Source organism: Mytilus galloprovincialis, chromosome 5 (assembly GCF_965363235.1).
Source record: "Mytilus galloprovincialis chromosome 5, xbMytGall1.hap1.1, whole genome shotgun sequence".
NCBI lineage: Eukaryota > Metazoa > Mollusca > Bivalvia > Mytilida > Mytilidae > Mytilus > Mytilus galloprovincialis.
The window spans coordinates 34,777,654-34,802,370 of NC_134842.1; the positions used below are offsets into that span (position 1 = coordinate 34,777,654).

The 24,717-nt window shown below is 33.3% G+C and overlaps 1 protein-coding gene across 1 annotated transcript; it reads right to left on the bottom strand.

The window, feature by feature from the left end:
- Window positions 1–18,407: 18,407 nt before the first annotated feature.
- Window positions 18,408–24,488, bottom strand: LOC143074457 (protein unc-93 homolog A-like). The gene is made up of 3 exons (XM_076249907.1): window positions 23,408–24,488; window positions 20,787–21,054; window positions 18,408–19,042 (listed from the first exon to the last, which is right to left on the bottom strand). The coding sequence occupies exons 1-3, from the start codon at window positions 24,299–24,301 to the stop codon at window positions 18,768–18,770; spliced, it is 1,437 nt and encodes a 478-aa protein (XP_076106022.1). The 5' UTR covers window positions 24,302–24,488; the 3' UTR covers window positions 18,408–18,767.
- Between the last annotated feature and the right edge of the window lie 229 nt (window positions 24,489–24,717).

Consider the following 24,717-nt stretch of genomic DNA (forward strand, 5'->3'; position numbering starts at 1 on the left):
ACGGGTGCGCAAGCAAATGTAATTCCTTACAAAGTATTGAAATTAGTGAAAGGAGATAACAAAATTATTCCAAGCAAAACAAGGTTAGTCACATATTCAGGTGAAAAAATGGATGTCCTTGGAAAATGTTACATAAATGTATCTCATAAAGATAAAATTGAAAGAATGGAATTCGCAGTTGTTAATTTCAATGCTCAATGTATTTTAGGATTAAGTGCTTGTGAAAAATTAAATCTAATTAATAGAGTTATGTCAGTTGAGAAAAGTGCTGAATCTATTTTGAAAGAAAATAGTGATTTATTCGATGGAATAGGGGAATTAGAAGGATATCATCATATTGAATTAGATAAATCAATCAATCCGGTTATTCACCCACCACGTAGAGTACCGATTGCTCTGCAAGATAGATTAAAATCAGAAATAGAGAGAATGGAAAAATTAGGCATTGTGGAAAAAGTGGAACAACCTACTGAATGGGTTAGTTCAATAGTAATTGTAGAAAAGGCAGATGGTAAATTAAGGATATGTTTAGATCCTAAAGATCTTAATCGAGCAATAAAGAGAGAACATTTCATATTGCCGAGACAGGAAGAAATAACCGCTAAGTTAGCAGGAGCAAAATATTTTAGTAAGCTTGATGCTTCAAGTGGATTTTGGAACATCAAATTAGACGAGGAAAGTTCTAATATATGTGCATTCAATACACCATTCGGAAGATTTAAGTTCTTAAGATTACCGTTTGGAATCAAATCTGCTAGCGAAGTGTTTCACAAAGCCGTATGCAAAATCCTTCATGGATTAAATGGTGTCGAATCATTTATCGATGATATATTAGTGTGGGGATGTACAAAAGAAGAGCACGACAAGAGATTAAAAGAGGTTCTAGAACGAATCCGTACCGCAAATTTGAAGCTAAGGCGTGATAAATGTGAAATGGGAATTTCTGAAGTGACATATTTCGGTCACAGGTATACACGAGAAGGATTGAAAATCGACGACAAAGTAAAAGCGATAACCGAAATGAAATCACCGACCACCAAAAAAGAACTTGAACGATTTCTTGGAATGGTGACGTATATAGCAAAATTCGTACCAAATTTCTCATCAAACACAGCAGTATTGAGAGATTTACTGAAAAAGGATGTACCGTTTCAATGGGACGATAATCATGATAAAACATTCAAAGATCTGAAAACATTGATCACAAACTCTCCAGTGCTAAGATATTTCAACAGTACAAAGCCAGTGAAGTTATCCGTAGATGCATCACAAAATGGACTAGGTGCTGTACTATTACAGAAAGAGTTGCCAATCGAATATGCATCGAGGGCATTGACTACATCGCAGAAAAATTGGGCACAAATAGAAAAAGAGCTATACGCCATCGTATTCGGGTGTGAAAGATTTCATCAGTATGTATACGGAAGGACAATTGAGGTAGAAACAGACCATAAACCTCTAGAAGCAATATTCAAAAAGCCGCTAGTAAACGCGCCTCCCAGAATACAAAAACTTATGTTACGACTTCAGAAGTATGACATTAATGTAGTGTACAAACCAGGAAAATTGATGTACATATCAGACACTTTGTCAAGAGCTTACCTTAATGAGTTCGACAACTCATGTGACAAGGACATAGATGCACAAGTACATTTATTGGTAAAACATGTGTCCGTATCAGAGTCGAAAATGGATGAATTCCGAAGAGAAACAGACTGTGACGATGCATTAACAGAGCTAAAGAAAACTGTAAAGGACGGATGGCCCGAGAGCAAGTCCGAAATAAACGACAAAATTAAACCATATTGGGACTACAGAGAAGAAATTCATGAAGCACAAGGATTAGTGTTCAAAGGAGAAAAAATCGTAGTGCCGTTTGCTTTAAGAAAAGAAATGCTGCAGAGAATTCACGAGGGGCACCAAGGCATAGAAAGATGTAAAAACAGAGCAAGGGATGTTTTGTTCTGGCCCGCAATGTCAAAACAAATAGAAGACATTGTCCAAAGGTGTGACATATGCAAGCGATTTCAGAACTCAAATGCAAAGGAACCAATGATTAAAGCCGAATTACCATCGCGACCGTGGGAGAAAGTAGCCACAGACGTGTTTGATTTTAAAAACAGACAGTATTTATTAATTGTGGACTATTATTCAAAGTTTTTTGAAGTTAGTATCCTGAACAATTTGACCAGTGATACAGTCATGATGAACATGAAGTCCATATTTGCACGACATGGCATTCCAGAAGTACTTGTATCTGACAATGCAAGATATTATACAAGTTCAAAATTCCAAGAATTCGCGAAATCGTGGGAATTTAAACATATAACGTCGAGTCCGAGATACCAACAAAGCAATGGATTAGCGGAAAGGACAGTGCAAACCGTTAAACAGCTACTAAAGAAAGCTGATTATGAAGGAAAAGATCCGTATATGAGTATATTGAATTTCAGAAATACTCCGTTAGACAGTGACATGCCGTCGCCATCTCAACTATTGATGGGTCGCCGTTGTAAAACGAAATTACCTATAACGAAGAAGTTGTTGAGAACCGAAGTTCCGGAAAATGCAAAGAAAACATTTGTTAAAAAACAAGAGAAACAGAAACTGTATTATGATAAGAAAACAAAAGAATTATCAAAATTGAACGTTAATGACAATGTATATGTTCAAAGAGAAAAGCGTTGGGAACCAGCAGTCGTTGTTCAAAATACAGACAATTCGCGTTCGTATATTGTTAAAACAGAAAATGACAAACTGTACAGAAGAAATAGAAAACATTTGATGGAAAACAAAAACAATGTTGTAATTGAAAATGACGATTTAGACGATATAGTGCAACCTAATACTGTACGAAACGAAGTAAATGATTATAACCGTACGCGTAGTGGAAGAATGGTGAGAAAACCAGAGAGACTAATTGAAAACATGAACTAATGTGTAGGAGTTAGATTAATATTTAGATTAGGACAATTTAGCTTTAGAGACAATATTTTCATTAATTACATACACATCATTTCAACATTTCATTATTACAATTTATTTGTTTAGTAAGGCAAAGTTTTACATGATGCCATTTCATTTCATTTAAGTAAAGAAGGGAGATGTCATATCTATCATCATGTCTATAAACATGATTAATATAATCCAATAGTTCTCACGGTACTCTGACCACACACAGACTCTTAACTGCTTTACACGTGTTATCTGTATAGTAATGTTTACTGATGTAATATAATATCCATGATGTGTAGCTTGTAATAAAGTGTAGTTTAATATAAGTCTTGAATGAATACAGACGTACATACATGCCCCATGCAGAATATAACAAAGAACATAGATTTGGAACGTCTATGACGCAATATTAAAAAGGACATAGTTTTGCGGAAAGGACATAGATTTGAGGCCGGATATAGATTTGAGGCTTACATATCTATTAATCCTATATTTAGGATAAAAAAATATATATTATATATGATTTATATCAAAAAGGAATAAAATTAAAGAAATAAATAAAATTGTTTTCTGATCAGTAGAGAAATATAAAGTATTACCTCTGCTTGGGGCAAACTCATAAATAAGACCACACCTGGTCAGAGGTATTAAATTCTAAATAACATTTATTCAAAATTGCAACATCCTGTTTGACTTAAATAACAAGGCCTTTCGAATATACAAGATAAGTAATACACGAATTTAAGCAAAATAGAGCTTTCTTTTTACCTGTAAAACACACATGTACTGAGGTAATTAGACCATATTAAGGTGCTTTATGTATGCCATGTCTTAAATTTAACCAAAAAATTATTTAAATTAATTGAAATAAATTTTTACTGTTACTTTGGAACAATTTCCTTTTTTAAATAGGTTTTATCAAGGATTGCATGAAATACTTCCGAAATATTCATAAAATTTTTAAAAATATTGAAAATATTAGTCACAATTCATTTTTTAGACTATCTGATCAGCTTGTTTAATTTATACTTTAAAGTTGATATATATTATCATGTTAGTGTTGATTAATATCAGTTATACTATGATTGATTATTGTGAAATATTAATTTAAATACTATATCGAATACATTTTTAATTTCAGGTTGTTGTTCAAATTTCATTCTTATTAACAAAATTTCCTAAATTGATCAAATTCAGTCGATAGATACAAATAATAGGTCTAGGTTGGTTAAGACTTGGTCGAGTATGGTTCAGACTCGGTCGAGTACGGTTCAGACTAGGTCGAATATGGTTCAGACTAGGTCGAGCATGGTTCAGACTCATATAATATGATTCTGATGAAGTACTGGTCAAGTACAAATTCAGACTGTTAAGTATTGTTCAGACTACAGTCGAGTATTATCAAGTAAATTTCAGACCAATTCAGACTGGTCGAGTAAAAATCAGTACAGTCGAGTACAGATATAGGCCATTTCAGACTTTTACTGGTTTGTAGTGTAAGCTACAACACAAACAAACTTTCATTTATTGTCCTTATTATTGTGTTTCGGAAGATGAAATTCAATTAAAAAGATTTAATTATTAATGAATTGGGTTTAATGTTATCTTTTTCAATTTATCGAATGAATGAGAAATTATTTGACCAAAATATTTGTATTTTGTAAAGTTAAGAGCTGTCTGTGATATTTTAAAAAGCAATATCTAATTTATTTTTTAAGTTCTTCAACATAATTATAAAAACTTTTAAACCTTAAAATTGCATTCATCAGTGCCTGTACAAACAAATAACTATCATACTTTTTAATCATTTACTATAATATGAGAAGATGTCGAAAAACTGTCTTACCAAATGAAACGAATTTAAGCAACTATGAGTGACTATAACGACTTTCAACAGATATAAGAGTGCAGTATTAATGCAATGGGTTTAAACTTTATAAACTTGTATGGGCTGTGCTCAGTCAACAACATATATTCTCAATAGGATGACAGACATAAGTGTAGGTAAATAGTTATCAAACGTACCAGGATTATAATTTAGAACGCCAGACGCGCGTTTCGTCTACATAAGACTCATCAGGGACACTCATATCAAAATATCTATAAAGCCAAACAAGTACAAAGTTGAAGAGCATTGAGGATCCAAAATTCCAAAAAGTTGTGCCAGATACGTAAAATGTATATATGTCGTGTAAAAGTTGCGATTATGTACACTTTATAAACATGTACAGAAACAGAAAAACAATAAAAATGGGTAAAACTTGTACAAAATTTTAAAATAAATTTAGCTACAGCAGAATATAGATTTGAAATTCATTTAATAATAAAGAACAGTAGTCAAAATCTTAGAATGTATTTTCTTTGAAATTAGGGCACAAATGTCACAAAGTTCCAGAAATGATCTTATTGCTTCAGGGCTTATGTTTGCATAATGCGTTTCCATGTCATTGTAATTCTATATGTTATGCAGTAAATCATAGCCTACAGCAGTGGGACACGGATTAATTATAGCATACATTTCCTCTATAGCAACAAAGTATCAACCGGTTCATTTTATCAGTGTATATTTGTTCCGCTTTCCAAGTCATAGCTCTTGCCTTTAAATTGAAGACGACCACACATATTTAAAAGGTGCTATAACGCAACAGTGAGACTCCGACAGATAATTTTATAACATATCTCATTTTTTTTAGAATCAAGATTACTTGTAATTTTTAATCAATATTAAGTGCCAAGCATATAATGATATTCGAGGACGTTTCCTTTCTGATTTGCACAATTTCCTTCTTAATGCAGGAACCGGCGTGATTTTCTCAGAGTTGCTTCGCTTTAATAAACTTCAATTTATGATCGGAGACATAGCTTTTTTGTTCGGTGATGATATCGGAAAAAAGGTTGATGAAATGGGAAAACAGTCTCTAACCTTACTCATTAAAGTTGTTGCATGTCAATGTCTAAATTGTTTAAATGTATGAAAGTTTGAAATTGTGTCAAGTTTATGTGAATATGCATGTATTTTTAGAAAAAGTCTATGTACATATGTGTAATCTTTAAAAAAATGTTCAGGATATCGCAACGTACTTTTACGGTCGCTTTTATTCACTTTTATAATTTTTATTACCAAATGTTGGTTTTTTTAAGAAATAGTTTTACGAATATATTGACATTTTTAATCAGAGTGATATTTTTATTTATGTACACTGTATTTATTGTATTCATAGTTGTATGACGCAAACACTAATATCCTTATGGTGTTTGCCCCCGACGTTAAGGGGTAGTTTCTCAATAAATATATATAAGTGAAAATATTTAAGTTTTAAGGATTTAAAATTTTAAAAGCAGGATTATACTCTATGTTCAGGACAAGTAATATTCTTTCATAGTATTTCGTATGAGAGGCCATTAAAGTAGGCAATGAGAGTTTATTACTACCAAAACATATTTATATATAGTGGATTGGGAAAAGTAATTGCAACTTATATTAATCCCTTTTCACTTGGCATAACATATTTCATAGTCTTATACGGAAGTGCAATATGTAATATGCTTTTAATTATTTCCTTAGAGTGTTAAATTTTAACTTAATCCCCGAGTAGTGACACAGCCTAATGTTATAATACACAAACGCTTTTTCTGAGTCACCTTCGTCGGAAAAACTGTATGCTGGATATTTGAAAGCCGATAATGTAAAAGAAAACCTAGAAATAATATCCAAATCTATGGAACAAATCCAACCAAGTTCAGTGTATAGAAAGATTTATAAACTTGACTGTACGTGCTCAGTCAATAACACATATTCTCAATAGGATAACAGTCATATGTGTAGGTAAAATGTATATATATATATATATATGTCGTGTATAAATTGCGATTGTGTACACTTGTATTAACATGTACAGAGAAGATATACAATAAAAATTAAAAAACAATTGTTCTCTAACAATTGTTCAGAGAACAATTGAAAGTCTTTCCACCAATAAAGAACAAATTTGATATAGAACTATGAAAATTCAGCTTGAAATATAATATCAAGCGTCAAGTGATAGCTTATTGTGCACTGGTTCCAAACATATATGGTTTCTATACAATTTTTTTCTAAATAAGGGAGATAAATTGTCACTTCCGGTTATATTTGATAGTTTATTTGATACTGATTCCAAAAATATACCGTTCAATATACTTTTACAGTATTTAAGTACAAAAAATAGCTACTTCCGGTTTATACAAGGTCACTTCCGTTTGGCTTTTTAATTGTCAAATGTCTTGCAACGTAATGCGAAAAGTCCCATGGCTTTATCATGTATAAATATGAGGTAAAGCAAAGGTCAAAATCTAGAACGTCAATTTAACTTATGACCTTGAGTTTAATTTCAAGGTCATAAACCAAGGGTTTCAAATCAAAAGACCATACGTCTTAATTATATATGGTTAATGAGTTATATCACTATATGCCTAATTTTTAAAATAAGAGGGGAGAAAATTCCGATTTAAGGATAGCGTACCCTTTCAACCAACGACATGTCGCAACTTACAATTTAGTAAAAATATGTTGGCGATATCTTATACGGTGTTTGAAAAGAATTGAAAATAAGCCAAAGTTTAAAATTAAAATATGACCTTGACCTCTGACCTTGACCTAATTTTCTTTTTTTTTTTTTTTGGATTAAGAACCTCAAATCAAAAGATCCTAGTTCTCAATCACTTATGGTTTACAAGATAGAAATGCATATCACTTATTTCAAATACATAAGGGGAAATAAGTCAAATAACTCTAATATGGAGTGTTCGTATCGCTTCCGTCAAAATTAAACAAATCATGCGAAGTATATAACGAGCAATTTTATAAAATAAATTTGTCTCTTTCTTTTGCGGTTACGGAGGAGATGCAGTCACAAGGTGTTCGGGGAGATAACTCCTACAAAGAAAAGTTTCCGGTTAAGCAGGGTTAATTTCAAAGGCGCTTAAACTGTTTGATATCATATATCAAACATCTAAGCGACATTTTGCGAAACAACATATATACGCAAGAAATAAAAGTGGCGGAGAAAGAATTTTTTTTTTATCAGTACAAATAAAATAGGTCTTTCCACCGAAATTTGGAAAGACCTAATGAAACTTGTACCAATTTTTTAAATAAATTTGGATAAAGCGGAATATACATTTGAAATTCATTGCATTATAAAGAACAATAATCAAAATCTCCGAATATTTTTCTTTAGGGCACATTGGTCTCAAAGTTAGTTTAAACATTATTTATTCAGATAAATCAACATTAAACATATTATACAATGAAATAATATTAGGGATTCAGAAACAAGCAATTTGCTTTTACAAATCTGTCTCCCTTTACAGACATAATACACTTATTGAACAATACATAAATATAAATACTGGCATGCTCTGTAATAAATATATGAATATGAAAAAGGTGAAAAAGGAAGAAAAAAAAATATTCATGAGAAAAATAAAATAAAAATAATAAATAAACGTGAATTATTGTAATGTACTAGTATACAGTGTGAAATGCTTGGGTTCCTATTGAGTGATGAGGCATTAACATCAAGGGTTAAAACGTTTACTTTTAATAATATATTTTTGCACCAAACTGAATAAAATACTATTTTGCTCATCTGAGAGTACCGTTGATCCAAAAAGCAAAGTTTTTTGTGTTTACTTGGACAGGAAGAACTGAAATAGAATCTAATAGTTCATGTCTTAAATTAGTGTATATAGGACAAGATAACAGAAAGTGAGTATTTGTTTCTACATCACCACAACGACAATTTGGAGAGTCTACTAAATTACGAACGAAAAGGTGAGAATTCAAAGAACTTGAATCCATTCTTAAGCGAGCATGAAGAATTTGACCAAGACGATGTCCTATATAATATTACGTTGGGACCTTACTATTTTTGGGTACTAATTTGTTTTTTGAATAATGACAGAGATTCACATTATCTTATGTTTAAGTTAAGAGTGTTCCATAGTTTTGTTGTTGCAGGGATGAAATATTCAGAATATAAACGGGTCCGTGTGTTGACTTGGGTAATATTATTTCTTTGTCTTGTATTATGATCATGCCTACTTCCTACTGAATCAGACAATAAGTCTCTCAAATACTCTGGAGTTTTATTATTCAAAATTTTGTGATAATGAATTAGTCTATGATTGCGTCGTCTTTCAGATAATTTTTCCCATCGAGTTTCAACATATAAATTGTTTATACTAGTAAGTTTAGTACACCCCGTGACGATACGCGCTGCGTCAAGCTGAATATTTTCAAGTTTAGCAATCAAATTCTGATTTTGGGAGTCCCAAACGACATCGGCATATTCAAGAATTGGGCGAACAAATGATATGTAAACTTTTTCAAGTGAAAATCTATCAAGAACATTTTTTATTTTTTCCATTATATTTATTCTTTTGTAAGATTTAGAAACTATATATTCAATATGGTCGTTCCAGGATCCGTTGTTAGAAAAAAAGACACCTAGATGTTTGTGTTTACTAACTGTTTGTAGCTCTTGGGTATTCATATTTAATGGAGGATGAAAGGGTCTATTTACTTTTTTTTGAAATTATCATACTTTTAGTTTTTTGGGCATTAAAATTTACAAGCCATTTGTTTGACCAATTATAAATCTTATCTAGATCGTCATTTAAAATTGTAGCTGTTTCTGTTGGATTGTCAACCATAATATATAATGAAGTGTCATCTGCGAATAGCTTAATTTGAGCTTGAATGTCTTCTACAATATCATTTATAAATATCAAAAAAAGGAGAGGGCCTAGAATGGACCCTTGTGGGACGCCTGCATTTACAGGTAACCATTCGGAACATGAACCGTTAATAACCACCCGCTGGACTCTATTTGTAAGATAATTTTCAAACCACCTTAGTAAAGAACCTGATATACCCGCTTGTTGAAGTTTAAATAGCAGTCCCTTATGCCAGACTCGATCAAACGCTTTACTTATATCACAGAATACTACCCTTATTTCTTTACCGCTATCTAAAGCCTTCCCAAAATCATTTGAAATGTTAATTAATTGATTAACCGCTGAATCCCCCCGTGTAAAGCCTGATTGATTTTTTGTTAAAATATTATTACGCATAAGGTGATTGTAAACGTGTTTATATACACATCGTTCCATACACTTTGAAATTACACTCAACAAGGAAATAGGTCTATAGTTTTTAACGTCATTCGGTTTACTATTTTTATAAACTGGGGTAACATTTGCTCTTTTCCATTGATCTGGAAAAGTAGACGTACTTAACGATAGGTTAAATAGCTTACATAGTGGATACTTCAAAACAGAAGATGCTTCTTTTAACAATTTGGGACTTATTAGGTCTGGGCCAGAAGCTTTTGTGGGATTAACAATTTTCAATATATCTTCAACTTCAGTAACAGTAAGTTCTATATAACCAATGTCATCACTAATAGTTTTAAGTTCTTCAGGTAACATAGCACTTGAATCATCAATATTTGACTGGGAAGAAAAAAAATCGATTAAATTCATTTGCCTTTTCGATTTCATCAAATATTAAGTTGTTATTAACCATTAATGGAGGTACACTTGCGTCGTTTGCTTTTAATCCGGATATTTGTTTAACCGTTTTCCACCAATTAGTAGTGGACGGGCTACTGTTCATGATTTTTTTAATTAAATTGTTGTTATAATCATCCTTTGATTTTCTTATTAAACTGGTAACTTCATTTCGTATTTTCTTAAATTTTGACCAATCCGATGGGTTATTATATTTTTTAGCCTTTCTGTGGATTCTATTTTTTTTTTTTCTCCTTATCTTTTTTTTAACATCATTTGTTAGCCATGGAGGTTCATTTTTACGAACAGTTATTATTTTATTTGGAATACATTTTTCAGCAGCTTCTATGATAGTTTTTGTTATTTCGGTTGTAAATTGTTCAACGTTATTTAAGTTTATTACGGAATCCCAATTTTTTTCAGATAAAATGTTACGATATCTGTCATAATCTCCTCGATCATATAGCCAAATTTTCCGCTTAAAAGTTTTTTGACGACATTTTGGAAAGTTCAAAAGACTAATTATAGGGCAGTGAAAGCGTATTTGGTCTAATAAAGGTGGCCCGACTCCACAGTAAGTTATTACGTGAGCATCGTTTGTTATAAAAAGGTTTAACAATGACGACGACGATTCAGTAAAATGAGTAGGTTCATCTATCAATTGAGTAAGACTAAATTGGCTTAACAAAGGTGTAATTTTTGAATTAACAGGGGCTAGTTGGTTATCGTTAAAATCGCCTGTGGCCATTATGTAATTAATAGTATTATCATTAGACGCCATATCAAGAGAATATTCAATTTTTTCCCAGATATCTGGTCCACTATTGGGAGGTATATAAAAGGTTCCGAGCAAAGCCTTTTTGTCTTTAAATTTAATTTCTAACCATATTGCTTCCAAGCTTTCGCTTTCGAGGTCAATTCGACGTTGAGCATGTATATCATTTTTTACATAAACAATTATCCCCCCTCCAACCTTGTGTGGACCTCTGTCGCGACGGAAGGGGTGCTGGTAATTTAGGATTTCAATTGATTCGTCTGTATGATTATTGTTTAACCAGGTTTCACTAAACGCTAAAATGTCGAAATCAGAATATTCAGCTTGAATCAGATCTATTTTCGGGGCTAGACTTTGTACGTTTAAGTGAAGAATTGAGACTGATTTTGAAAAAAGTTCACCGAAATCCGACATGTCAGTTGAGTTAATTGAACTTTGAGAAGAATCGATATCGTCACTGGGACCTGGATTTACCTCTATTCCTGCTAAGATAAGCAAAATTTGAATAACAAATAGTAAAAATAAAATAATAAATAGTCTAAGATTAACATTTACACTTGGTTTTTTTGTACATTTGAGTCTACATGTTTCATCTCTGAAGGTTTAAGGCACACGCCTAGTTGATGCGTCAACGTGAAGATTAAAATTGATAACACCAGTGCCTGCGATACACTTTTACAAGCGAGAAATAAGTTGATACAGATAAAGTCAATATAATTTAGTCTATGTTTGATGTTTTTGCCTGGTGAATATTGGCCAACTCTCATACGATATAACTCGATTCCTACCCCCATGAGTTATGTTACATCTGGCTGAAATTGGTCAAACTGAGAGCGGCCGTATACAAAGTTAAATAACCCATAGCATTTCATCTGTTCTGTGAAAAAAGTGTAAGTAAAAAATATGAAAAAATTGTGAGAACAAAAATTGAATAACAGTATGTTGTATGCATGAAGCATAAGAAAGAGTATGCACATGTACATGAATGTAACAAGTAGTTTGGAGGATTGATTATACACATGACATTGTATAAATGATTGGTGAATGATACAACTTTATATATACGTAGTAATTCAGTACAACTGTTAATACCAGCCGTGTCAAATCATCTCGATTTAGTTTTGATTACCTAATTGATTATTTGATCGCTGAATTGACAAGATCTGTCCACACAATTTACATCTTTTTTTTTAAGTTGTTTTAGAAGCTTGAACTTAGCCATGAAAATGTCCTTACCATGGAATTTAACATCATGTAAAACAACTGTTATAGTTTTACCATTTTCACGCATGAGTAATTAATTTTACTATGAGAGTTTGTGTTGTGAACATCAATAAGTTAAAGTTTGTCACGTGACAAATCAGCGATCAAGGTAAGTATTCCCGTGTAATTAACAGGACAAATTAGATGTATTATGTACAAAAATTGTGTAGCATGTAATTATAGTAAAATAAACAAATACAGAAACAACAGAAACAAAAAAGGCAAAAAGTCAATTGCAGACTATTTGACAGATTTGACTTCACTATATTTAGTCAGTGTACAGTCGTTTTTGCGAAATTCTGAAACAAGACTGTCAATAGTCTAAATACATGTAGAAATATGTACATTGAGTGTACATAAAAAAAAAACATGTAAGGGTTTAACTCAAAAGATCAATTTGTACTAATACATGCTGTGTTCTAGGTATTTATATCTGTAATAAGACTGGACAATTACCATTAGTAATTTTTACACTACGCGAATTTATGCGAGATCAGCAAAACATGAAATGAGTCTGAACTAAAAACGAAAAACAATATCCAGGTTGTATATATACACTTCTTAATCATGTTGTATAGATGTACCAAATAAAACTGTTGTTGTAGTCGTGCGGTTCAACGTAGTTGCGGATAACAGTATGAAGGTGCTATTATACGCGTATATCACCTTACAATAACGTGGCAATATGGTGTATAAAAAAAGATATCTATCATGATGGAATTGACAATTTTTGAGATAGACATATTAAATAATCGCTGTACAAGAGATGGGACTTTGTATAATTAATAACTGATGAGATAAGAGACCGTAATAGCAGTAAGAAGGAAATAGTTAACGTACATCCGCATGGTATTAATACTGAGACTATGACTTTTAAAAGTAAAACATGTAAAAGTTAACTATATAAGATACAAATATAGATCATAAAGAACACATGAATTAAGATTGGCCATTGGCGCCGGATTTTTTTGCGGCTTCAAATTCGGCATATGTTATAAGTTTGTCTTTTGGAGCTTGTCGAGATTCTATTTCAAGCCGCCTATCTCTAGCCTGGAGCTCAAGTCTCCCAAGAAAGTCCATAGTCCCTGGATAGCAGTAAAGAGAGCAGAACTCCATAAATGCGGTCATAGTATTGACAACGTGTACTTGATCTTGATTGTCTTTTACTAGGATTTTTCCGTCGACTGACCACGTATCTTTGATCATGCGTTCGATTTTGATTTGCCTGGCTTTATAAGCAATATTATTGCGAGTTTTTGTTAGATCTTCGTTCATATGTATTTTTTGGGTTTCACGCTTTTCCTTCAGATGCCGTTTACATCTGAGTATCCGTTTCTTTATTGCTGGGTCCCTTAATCTGACGATAATTTGTCTTGGTGCTGTGTTTTTATTGTTCCATGGATTACTTCGTGAGGTTCCTATTCTATGCGACCGAATTATGTCTCCATCTCGGTAGTTACTATCAATTGACCTCACTAGTTCCGTGACAAGCTCAGTAGTCTTCTCTGATGTTTCATCATTGCCACCGTCCGGCATACCGTTAATGCGTAGAAGATCCCGGCGACTATACTGTTCTACTGCATCTAAGTCGTCACGCAGTTTTTGGTTTTCTTTTGTAAGATTATCAATTTCTTGTTTGTATTGATTGATTGTAGCCTTGATAAGTGTAGTCAATCTCTCCGTGAAGCATATCTTTCAACTGCATCGCAATATGTGTAATGTCTTGTTGCGACAGTGAACATGTGAACGTCTGGGATGTTTCTGATATGGATTGGTGTTCCAGAGAGCTTAAACCGGCTGGCACGGGAGAATGCTGGATTACTGACGGATCAATACGGACAGGTGACGTACATGTGTCGTTGTCTTTTGTTGATGACATAATGTAAATTTTGTTGTGTTCTTGTTGAGGTGGTGTTGGTCTACTGTCTCTTCGTAGTCGTTTTGATTGTTCAGGGGTCTGCATTGACCTGATTTTAATACACCTAATTGTAACTATTGTTGTTGTTGTTGTTGTTGTTTTTGTTATTGTTTATATATCATACACAGGTGTGGGAGATATGTCAGGTGATTATATTGAGTTGGTACAATGTGTTTTTAAACTGAATAGAACTCACATGAAAGAAATATAAGTGTCCAATACACTGAATTCCAACTGTTTATATCATTTTTTAGATATCACTCATCACTAGAATGTCATCCTGAGTTCCAAGAAGACTAAAACAGAATCCTCCACTTCAAAGATAAAGTTTACAGTATCATATTTTCATTTTTTTGCAGAAGCAAAAAAAACAAAAACACTACCATAACTCTCGAGCATGCGCAGTTTCAAAGTTAAAGAAATGTTTGTATTGCTTCATGGCTTATGATTGCATAATGCGTTTTCAGTTCATTGCATAATCCTATGTGTTACATGTATGCATCACACCAAGGCCTACAGCAGTGGGACACTGATTAAAAATAGCATCCATTTACTCAACAGCAACAAAGTATCAAACGGCTAATTTGATCAGCGTATATTTGTCATAGCTATTGCCTTTACAGTTGGCTACCCATGTCTAACAGGTCCTAAAAATAACGCAACAATGAGACTTCAACAGGTAATTTTGTAACATATTTCAGGTTTTTTTATACAATGGAAACTGTTTGTAATTTTTATACGACCACAAAAATTCAATAATTTTTGGTCGTATATTGGCATCACGTCGTCGTCGGCGTCGTCGTCGTCTCAGCGTCGTCAGAAGACGGATTGTTTCCGGATAATAACTGAATAAGTGAAAAGAAATCAATAAAATTTTAACACAATGATTATAACCACAGATTGATTTTGGGGGTTATGGTCTCAAAGATTTAGGAATTAGGGGCCCAAAGGGGTCAAAAACAGCATTTATCTAGTTTCAGGACAAAAAGTTGTGTACTAAAATTAAGATTGTTCTGAAATCGTACCACAATGTTTAATACCATAAGTAGAAGGTTGGGATTTATTTTAATGGGTTATCAGGAAAACAGTCTAGGAATTAATGGCCAAAAATAGGCCAAAAACAAGCATTTTTCTAGTTTCAAGACAATAACTTGTGTGTAACTGTATGGATCTCTTTGACATTGTACCACAAGTTTCCATATATCACAAGGATGGGTGAGATTTTCATTTTGGGGTTAATTTTCCCGAATATGTTGAAATACGGAGCCAAAAAAGGGCCAAAATTAAGCATTTTTTTAGTTTACAGACAATAACTTATGTTTAAGCGTATGGATCTCTATAATTTTTTACAAGAAGGTTTAATACCACTAAAGGCAGGTTGGGGTTGATTTTGGGGGTTATGATCCCAATAGTATACGAATGAGGGGCCAAAAAGGGGGCCCAAAATAATCATTTCAAATAATTTGTAGTGTTCAAACAATAACTTGTTTAAGTGTATGAATCTCTCTGAAATTAAACCACAAGTTTCCAGTACATGAAGGGATGGTCAGTATTGACTTTGGGAGGCGGGGGGGGGGGGGGTTACGGCTCAAAATAATTTGGACTTTGGGGCAAAAAGGGGGAAAAACTAGGTATTTCTGGTCAATGGACAATTAAGACGATTTAAAAGCAGTGTAAGGGAGGTAATTCTAAAACATTTAACATACAATGTTGGGTATGTTCAGATTTACTTCCTTGCACTACTTTTATATAATGTATAAGGAAATGTCAGGTTTTGGACTAATTGCAAAAAAGGGGGATGGTAGTTGTTTTCAATTTTTTTTTCTTCAAATTTCTCGAATTTTTGAAAAGTTAAAAAAAGAATTCTTTAATTGCACAATATTGCCCAATAGATTTGTAAGATCTTGACATTTGTTTTGTGTCAGAAACTCATATTATGTCAAAAATTTGATCGCAATCCAAAGTCAGAGCTGTATCAAGCTTGAATGTTGTGTCCATACTTGCCCCAACTGTTCAGGGTTAGACTTCTGCAGTCGTATAAAGCTGTGCCCTGCGGAGCACCTGGTTATTCAATATCAAGTGAATGTATTTTATTGTTTTTTGGAATTTCCAAAGCCATGATTGTTACTCTAATATCTGGACAACTAATATTCTTTCTGAGTGCTGTGTAACAAAGGCCATTTAGGCAGGAAATGAGAGCTGAGTTCTACATAATATATTTCATTACCTTATACAGAAGTGAAGTCTACTATGCATTTAATAATTTTCTTGGAGGGTAAAAAGTTTAACCAAATCCCCGAGTAGTATTGTTATAATCCAAAGACCAGTAATTTCGTCTAAACAAGTGAAGTGCTGCGTAACTCACGCCTATTGATATTTTTATTAGCAATGTTATATAATCAAAATTATTCAGACGTTTTGCAGCTTAGTGAAGAAAGTGCAGAGAAACCCACGCAAACTGCACTTTCAAACCATCCAATGCAACCGATCTTGGAAATACCCAAATGCGTTGCATAATTGGTAATTCTATTTTTTATTGGTGTAAAGTAAAGACGAACTTCCTAGCATCATATTAGTCTAATTACAGAAAGACAAAAAAAAAGAAATAATTACAATGAAAATGTATGAACCAATGTAGTGCGGCGATACAAAAAATATACCAACGCTTATCCAATCAAATTACTATATAGATATATGATCTCGTAATATGCTCACACAAGTTCTTATAGTTTTGAATTTTAATCAGATTGACACATTCTGTAGTCTTTTGTAATTAACTGCATGGTAAGCCTTCCCAAAGTATTTTAGTTCGAAATTTTGCTACATTGTCTAATTGTTTGTTGTTCATATTATTGCAGTAACTAGCGTGGGTGTATTTCATCAAAATGAATTTTTAACTGCTGTAATACTCGTCATGACACTTGTGATCGATTATTCTTTGATATGAGCTGTTGGGTTTTTTTCGAAATTGTGAGAGTAAGACTTTTTGAGATATTTTTTTTTCACAAAGTTTAATTGTATTTTCATTTGAAATAATCTGATTATATAAAGTTCCATTGGCGGATATTAATAATGCGTTGTATATAAAAGTTATTATTATTTTATCGATGGATAATTATAAGTTGCAAATAGATATATTAGGTGCTAGTCGCTTATTTTTCTGTATAAGTGTACGTTTAAAAATTATGCTAGTGTGGTATTCAGACTTTCAGAGTTGTCTCATTGGCAATCATATCTTCTTATTTTTATATGCCGTCCTACAATCACTCGCTAACGTGATTATTTCTATTTGTGATCTTCAATAAGCATTTATTTAGCTCGAACAATCGCTTGATTGATAATGGAGATTTTTGGGAGGATATAATAATGTACGTGTTCGTTTTTAAAATAATAACATTGCCTCTAAGGATTGATTGATTGTTAGTGTTTTACGCCACCTTTGGGCTATTTCGTGGAAACATGTTTTCTTAATCGGAGGAAGCCTGAGTACCCGGAGAAAACCACCGACCTTTGATAGAAAAACTGACATTCCTAGTCATTGAAGATTCGAGTCGAGTTCACCAGCCACTGGCGGATCTAGAAATTTTCATAAGTGGGGGCCCACTGACTGCGCTAAGAGGGGGCCCGCTCCAGTCACGCTTCAGTGATTCCCTATATAAGCAACCAATTTTTTTCCCAAAAAGGGGGGGCCCGGGCCCCCTGGGCCCCCCTCTAAATCCGCCTCTGCCAGCGCAAGCGGGGTTCGAACTCACAACCTCAGTGTTGACTGGCTAGTGATTACAGTTACTGTAGTAGAAATACATATACGACCAATTGACCACCGAGACCCCTCCATTGCCGCGGAGTAATACCAAGAGTGTTTCACACCTGTTAGTCAAACTGGCATATTCAAAACATTGTGCAAAATTTCTCTTTGTTTCAAATAAATAATACTTAAATGAAATAAGTAAAGTCTGATTTTAGTCAGTACTACTATAACATTGCATTGCCTATAAAAAGAAATAACCAATACCAAAAGTATACCAATCAAAATTAATGTCAAGACATATTCATAGGAAGACCTATTGACTACCTAAAATGGGTCCGGCGTCTGTCAAGCTTCATTGATTCCCAAAATAATCAACTAACTTTTTTCCTGTAAATATGGGGTGGGGGTTCGTCCTCCTTCCCCCTGTATCTAAATCCGCCGCTGGTTTTGATGGCATATTTATTTGGCTTATTCTTTTTATTCGTTATTTTAATCACCAACAGATACTCAAAACAGTTTATTGAATATTGAACTTTTTCTATGAACAGTCGTCATCACTCTGTAGACGTGTTGTTTAGTTGTTCCTTCTCTTCGATGTTGATTTCTTGTTTTGTAGGTCTGTCTGGTGACTGTTCCCTGGACAATTTTATTTGTAATATTATATATAGCAGCATCGATATAACCATTAAAGCAATACAAATTACAAGTTTCGTAAAGACACATAGATAGCTTGCTGTTCCAAAATAGATCGCACTACTTAAAGATCCCCAAAAATGTACATTTGCGAATGCTGGTTCTTTTTTCGATGAAAACAGTACTGGTATAGTACCTGCAAAAGATAAACCATAAACTTTCTGACACAATCTAAACTAATTGTAACATAAGAAAGGATATTCAGGAGAAAAAAAATCATTGGAGATATTAGTATTTAGAAATAACTAATTATCATATATGGTTACATATGGAGAGTTGTCTCATTTGCACTCATACTACGTCTTCTTATATCTAATAACCTGAAGGGTATATACATGTATATATAGTCACCTTGCCATGGTCTCCTTTTATCGACAGTCAAACCTTTGTAGAAGATGGGAGCCCGTTTGGCTGTACGTGGTGTACCACTTGGTGTTTTTTGTATAGGTCTGACGCAAGGCTAAATTTCTGTCCCTATCCAGTATACCCTCATTTTCCAGTGATATTTTATTCATTCAAGTCAACCTCTATTGCTGGACCTAAATAATATATTTTTTAATTGTTGACCTGTTCTTATCCCGAACATGCATGAACTATTTGACAATGGACTTAAAACACCAAAAAATATCAATCAATCAATTAGTGCTTTTATATCTACATGTATCATATTGATTATAAGTGTTTACAAAGTAATACCGTAATAACGATTTTTTTTCTTCAAATTCTAGGATTCATCAAACTAAAGATATTAAGGATGTACTTAGGTGAGGTTTAGGGATTTTTGTCAAATATTCGAACTCCTTGGAGTTTTTCCATACAATACAATGTAAAATATTTTGCCCCATAACACCCATTTATTTTTTCATATAAGACTTAATAGGTCATGAAAGGTCATTTACCAAAATTTTAGAAGATTATTTTGAGACCCATATGATACCAATGCAAATATAAGGTAAAAGTCAGAGTCAGCCTTTTCCCGCCATATTTTAAATCTCAAATATCTCGAAAAGGAGGCCCGTGACCTATCAATATTTTTAGCTTATCTTTATCCTTAATTGATGCTCTACAAGCTTATAGTATCAATTTCAATTTCTTAATTTATTAATTTTTACCCAACCTCACCGAAGTACATCCTTAAGTTTAAAATACTTACGGAAGGATATGAACAATAGAAAATATGAGCCGAACGTCAATAAGGTGGCAACATAACAATACAAGTCAAACAATAAAAAAGAAACCTAAAGGTCACAATTCACCAACAGTACATTTTACAAGGGGATATTTGTCTCAGCCCGTTTATGTCGTCATTATACGTAATTCGTTGGATGTGTGGTGATTATTATCTCAGTCTTGGAAACATGAATCTTATTTATTAGTTGTAATAGGGTTCAGAACTATTTTTTTTTTATAACTGCGAGTGCCCTTAGAACGATCGATAGACTATGACTTTTTTTTTTTGTTATTCCGCTGGTCACATAAAGAAGGTCATTGTGTCATGTCAGGGCCTTTTATAACGGACTATCTGGTATGAGTTTTGCTGCTTGTTGAAAGTCGTACGGTGAGTCGGTGACCTATAGTTGCTTACACCTATGTCATATTGCATCTAGCGAATTGTTGTTTCATTGGCAATCATAGTCATACAATATCTTTTTATTTTCATATTGAAAACTGAATATTCTTCTTGACAACGATAGTCACATCAGGTAGAATAAATGCATTATGCTCGTCGCTTTGTAAAGCATGAGTGGGTAACTGATTTAACAAGGGAATGTTTATTCTTTTGTTCGGGAAAATTATTTAAAACACATTGCCAATTTATTTTTATCATTATCAAAGGGTGTTCTGTAATAGTAAATCAAACTTTCAAAAGTATAACTTACCAAATATTTCAAGTTTCCATATTGCGTCTGTCATTCCCCATAAAATGACTGATACAAATATCAAAGGAAGGTGATCTGCTGTTGGGTTCCAAAATAACCAAAACGTCATTTCCGCTAGATTAACAATAGCTGCGAATGCTACTAGAATTTGGCGTTTGATCAACTTTGCTACTCCATGTATAATTTGTAAACTAATTGTATTTGTTAATGCATAACTTGCCATCACTAGTCCCACCCATCCAATACTGAATGGACATGTGATGTACGCCTATAAAACAATGTACTTACAATTATACGGTAGCATAAACATTGCTCCCATCCACTTCATTCGAACTCTGGTTGATAGTTATCTCATTGATATTCATACCATACCTCCTTATTCTTATGTGCATGTTTATAACAAACGTGAACTTTGTGGATTCATTTATTTTCGTTGATATCAATTTTCGTGGGTAGAGGAAACATTGTATTTTCGTGAAAAGTTGTTAACATTGATTGTAGCTTTGCCAAAGTCTGCATACAAGCCTTTAGAAGATTAATGCATAAATGATTTAAGTCATATGATACGAGTGACAGGTGAAAAATAATGTTTATCCATTTCTTGAACCAATGCATGTATTGTATATCATAAACTTAGTCCTCTGTGCACGATTTTATTATTTTTTTACACAAATATATCGTATAATCGTCATTTTTTTTCTCTCTGTCTGTTATGATGTAACAAATAAGGCTGCTCATTAAATGCCGTGTTTTGAAGCCGAAGTTTACCGATTGTCACCTTATAGTAAACAATCAACAAAAAGCATGGGTATTGAGCACGTGTTTAACATTTACAATCAGATAATTGTTTATTTCAATGACAGATCCATGCTCATTGCGATCACCGGATTTTTACGAGGTGGGTCACGCTAAGGTCACTATGCATGCGGAAAATATGTCTGCGAATTGCTCCCTGGAAGCAAGCAAGTAAAAATAAGTAAACTTCTTCTAAATGTGGACAAATTAAAGACTTTCCCTTAGAAAAAGTATATGCACAAAAGTTGTATAATGTCAATTATCCATTTAGTTATAAAAAAAAACATATGCATATATTTTTTTTTTAATTTGAGGTTTCATATGACTTTAACAGAATAGACCAGTCCAGTTTTGTCCCTTCCTAAAACAATGTATGCAATTATCGCTTACATGTATTGTAGCCTGTTTTTGGCAATTATGCAGTTTAAAACTGTAAACCATAAAATGTAAAATTCCAGTATATGGCTTAAATATGTGAACATGTTTGCACCTGTCCTAAGTCAGGAATCTGATGTGCAGTAGTTGTCGTTTGTTTATGTAATTTATACGTGTTTCTCGTTTTTTATATAGATTAGACCGTTGGTTTTCCCGTTTGAATGGTTCAACACTAGTAATTTTGGGGCCCTTTATAGCTTGTTGTTCGGTGTGAGCCAAGGCTCCGTGTTGAAGGCCGTACCTTGACCTATAATGGATTATTTTTTATAAATTGTTATTTGGATGGAGAACTGTCTCATTTGCACTCATACCACATCTTCCTATATCTATGTATACCATGATAATCATCAATTTGATTAGCAGTTGACGGTTTGGTAAGAAATTGTATTAAAAGTTGGTTGTAACTCTTGGTTGATCGGACCTTATGTAGTCATTTATAAATCTCGTTGGTATGTACCGTTTTTATACACTGTATTGTAAGAACTATAAGAGAAATTGTTGACGTGATATAGATATAGGAAGATGTGGCATGAGTGCCAATGATACAACTCTCCATCCAAGTCACAATTTATAAAAGTAAATCATTATAGGCCAAAGCACCGTTTTCAACACGGAAGTTTGGATCACACCGAACAACAAGCTATAAAGGGACCCAAAAAATGACTAGTGTAAAGCCATTCAAACAAGAAAACCAACGGTCTAATCTATACATGTTTTTCTTTCGTCAATAAAGTCAATATTGTAAAGTCATAATGTAACCCTGATTTGATAATCAAGCATAAAATTGAAATAAACAAACTGTGTGTTGCGTTTTTAAAGCCTTTGAGTATATAACAAAAGGGAATATGCAACATACGTATCATCTTCGCTAGCCAAGGGTTACGATCCACTCCCGTTCTCTTCACGAAGAGAACGGGAGTGGATCGTCACTCTTGGCTAGCGAAGATGCATACGTATATACAAAAATTTATATTAAACGAATATGTGCAACAGGGAGGATGATGAATTAAGTACTCGTTACATAAATATGGACATGCCAAAAACGCCTGTAACAGCAATTTACCCTTCCTGAGCACCTGGGATAACCATAGGTTTTAATAGGATTCGTGTTGTTCAGTCTTTAGTGTTCAATATTGTGTTTTGAAGATTCCCATCCATGTAACCTTTCTATTATGATTGACAAGATGCATTTGACTGCAACATACATGACCGGTACATACATGTGCCCTTTTGGGGGTTTTAAAATGATCATCCCATCCCTCATTAATCAATTATGTTCAATGCATATAAATTAGTTGATATTTTCACGCCTAGTCATCAATATATTTCTAGTACTCGTGCACTCGTATGTGCACTTGCATAATTTAATTATCATATCTCGTAATACTTACTTTTGTAAAATCCGCATATAAAACAAAGCGTTGTACATTAGTCATTATAGTTAAGGGTAGAAATAACACCAATTTAACGTTCGATAATGATGAAAACATGGAATAGACAGACTTTAAAGCACTTTTCTTTTTTATCCAATCACTGACTGGTAACGTAGGTAATAGTAATATTGCTATAACGACACCAATCATGTCAAATGCAAGGTAAACACTAAAGAGTTGATGAAGTAACTGAGGTGAAGGTCTATTTGTACTTATAAAAGATATATTAGACGTGTTTGGTTGTCTGTAGCTGTCACATTCTAAAATGCCACACAATTTCGTAACGTTTCCGGATGGTAATGTTATATCCGTGTGAAAAATTATTGAAGAGACGACACTTCCAATACCGAAAGCCACTCCATGAATAGAGAAAAATATTCCGTTGTGTCGGTTCAGAACGTCTGCCAAGTTTTTCTTTCTTTTCTCTGCAATTCTGGTAGCGCTAGCAGTGATAAACAGATTCTGCGCAGTCCATAGTGGACCGGTAACTAATCCTAAAAGTATTGAAGTTGGAATCAAAGTGTAAAACCGTGGATAGAAATTACTCATTACATATATAGCATGGCAAGAAAACGCTACCACCACTGTAATTTTTCCACCAAGAACTTTAATACAGAACGGTGCAAGTAGTGACGACACTATACTAGCACTGTATAAACATGCAAGGGACTTAACTCCAAGTCCTGCTTCCATGTTCAAACTATTCTGTAATGCCTGGATCGACATGAAGGCAGAAAACACGAAGAAAAAGGCAATGGATATTACTATAGTTGATTGTAAGGGACTTTCTATCTTGTCCGATTTAACACCACCACGAAACGCACAATATATTTTCATTTTGAAATTTGTCATTTTCTCTACTTACAATCAATGGTCCAGTCCGCCCTAGTCCACCTTTAAAGTAAGTCAATGTATTATAGGTCGATGTATAAACATGTGCCTGGTGTGTTTCTTATCACAGCATATTTTAAACTATGTACGGCATGTTTAACAATCGTAAGACATTATGAATATAAATAAATGTGAAATCGATTATCCATCTTCTGTGTGCATATTTAGTATTCGTTTAAGTGTAACATGTTTGTGGTATAAATAGCATCAACACATTTACAAAGGTTATAATTCAGAATGACAGGCACAATAGTGTTCCTGTAATAATTTAGTTAGTTAATATGTACCTGATGTACTGTCTAACATATCAAACTTTATCAAAGTGTATGACTATCAACGTCCAGCAGCAAATATTTCATATACATTCTTGATCTCAC

Coding starts and splice junctions, on each gene's coding strand:
- LOC143074457 (XM_076249907.1), bottom strand. CDS start 24,301: ATGACAAATTTCAAAATGAAAATATATTGTGCGTTTCGTGGTGGTGTT. Junction 21,055..23,407: donor TATATGCGGATTTTACAAAA/GTAAGTATTACG, acceptor ATTGTTTTATAG/GCGTACATCACATGTCCATT. Junction 19,043..20,786: donor ATGGAAACTTGAAATATTTG/GTAAGTTATACT, acceptor TATCTTTTGCAG/GTACTATACCAGTACTGTTT.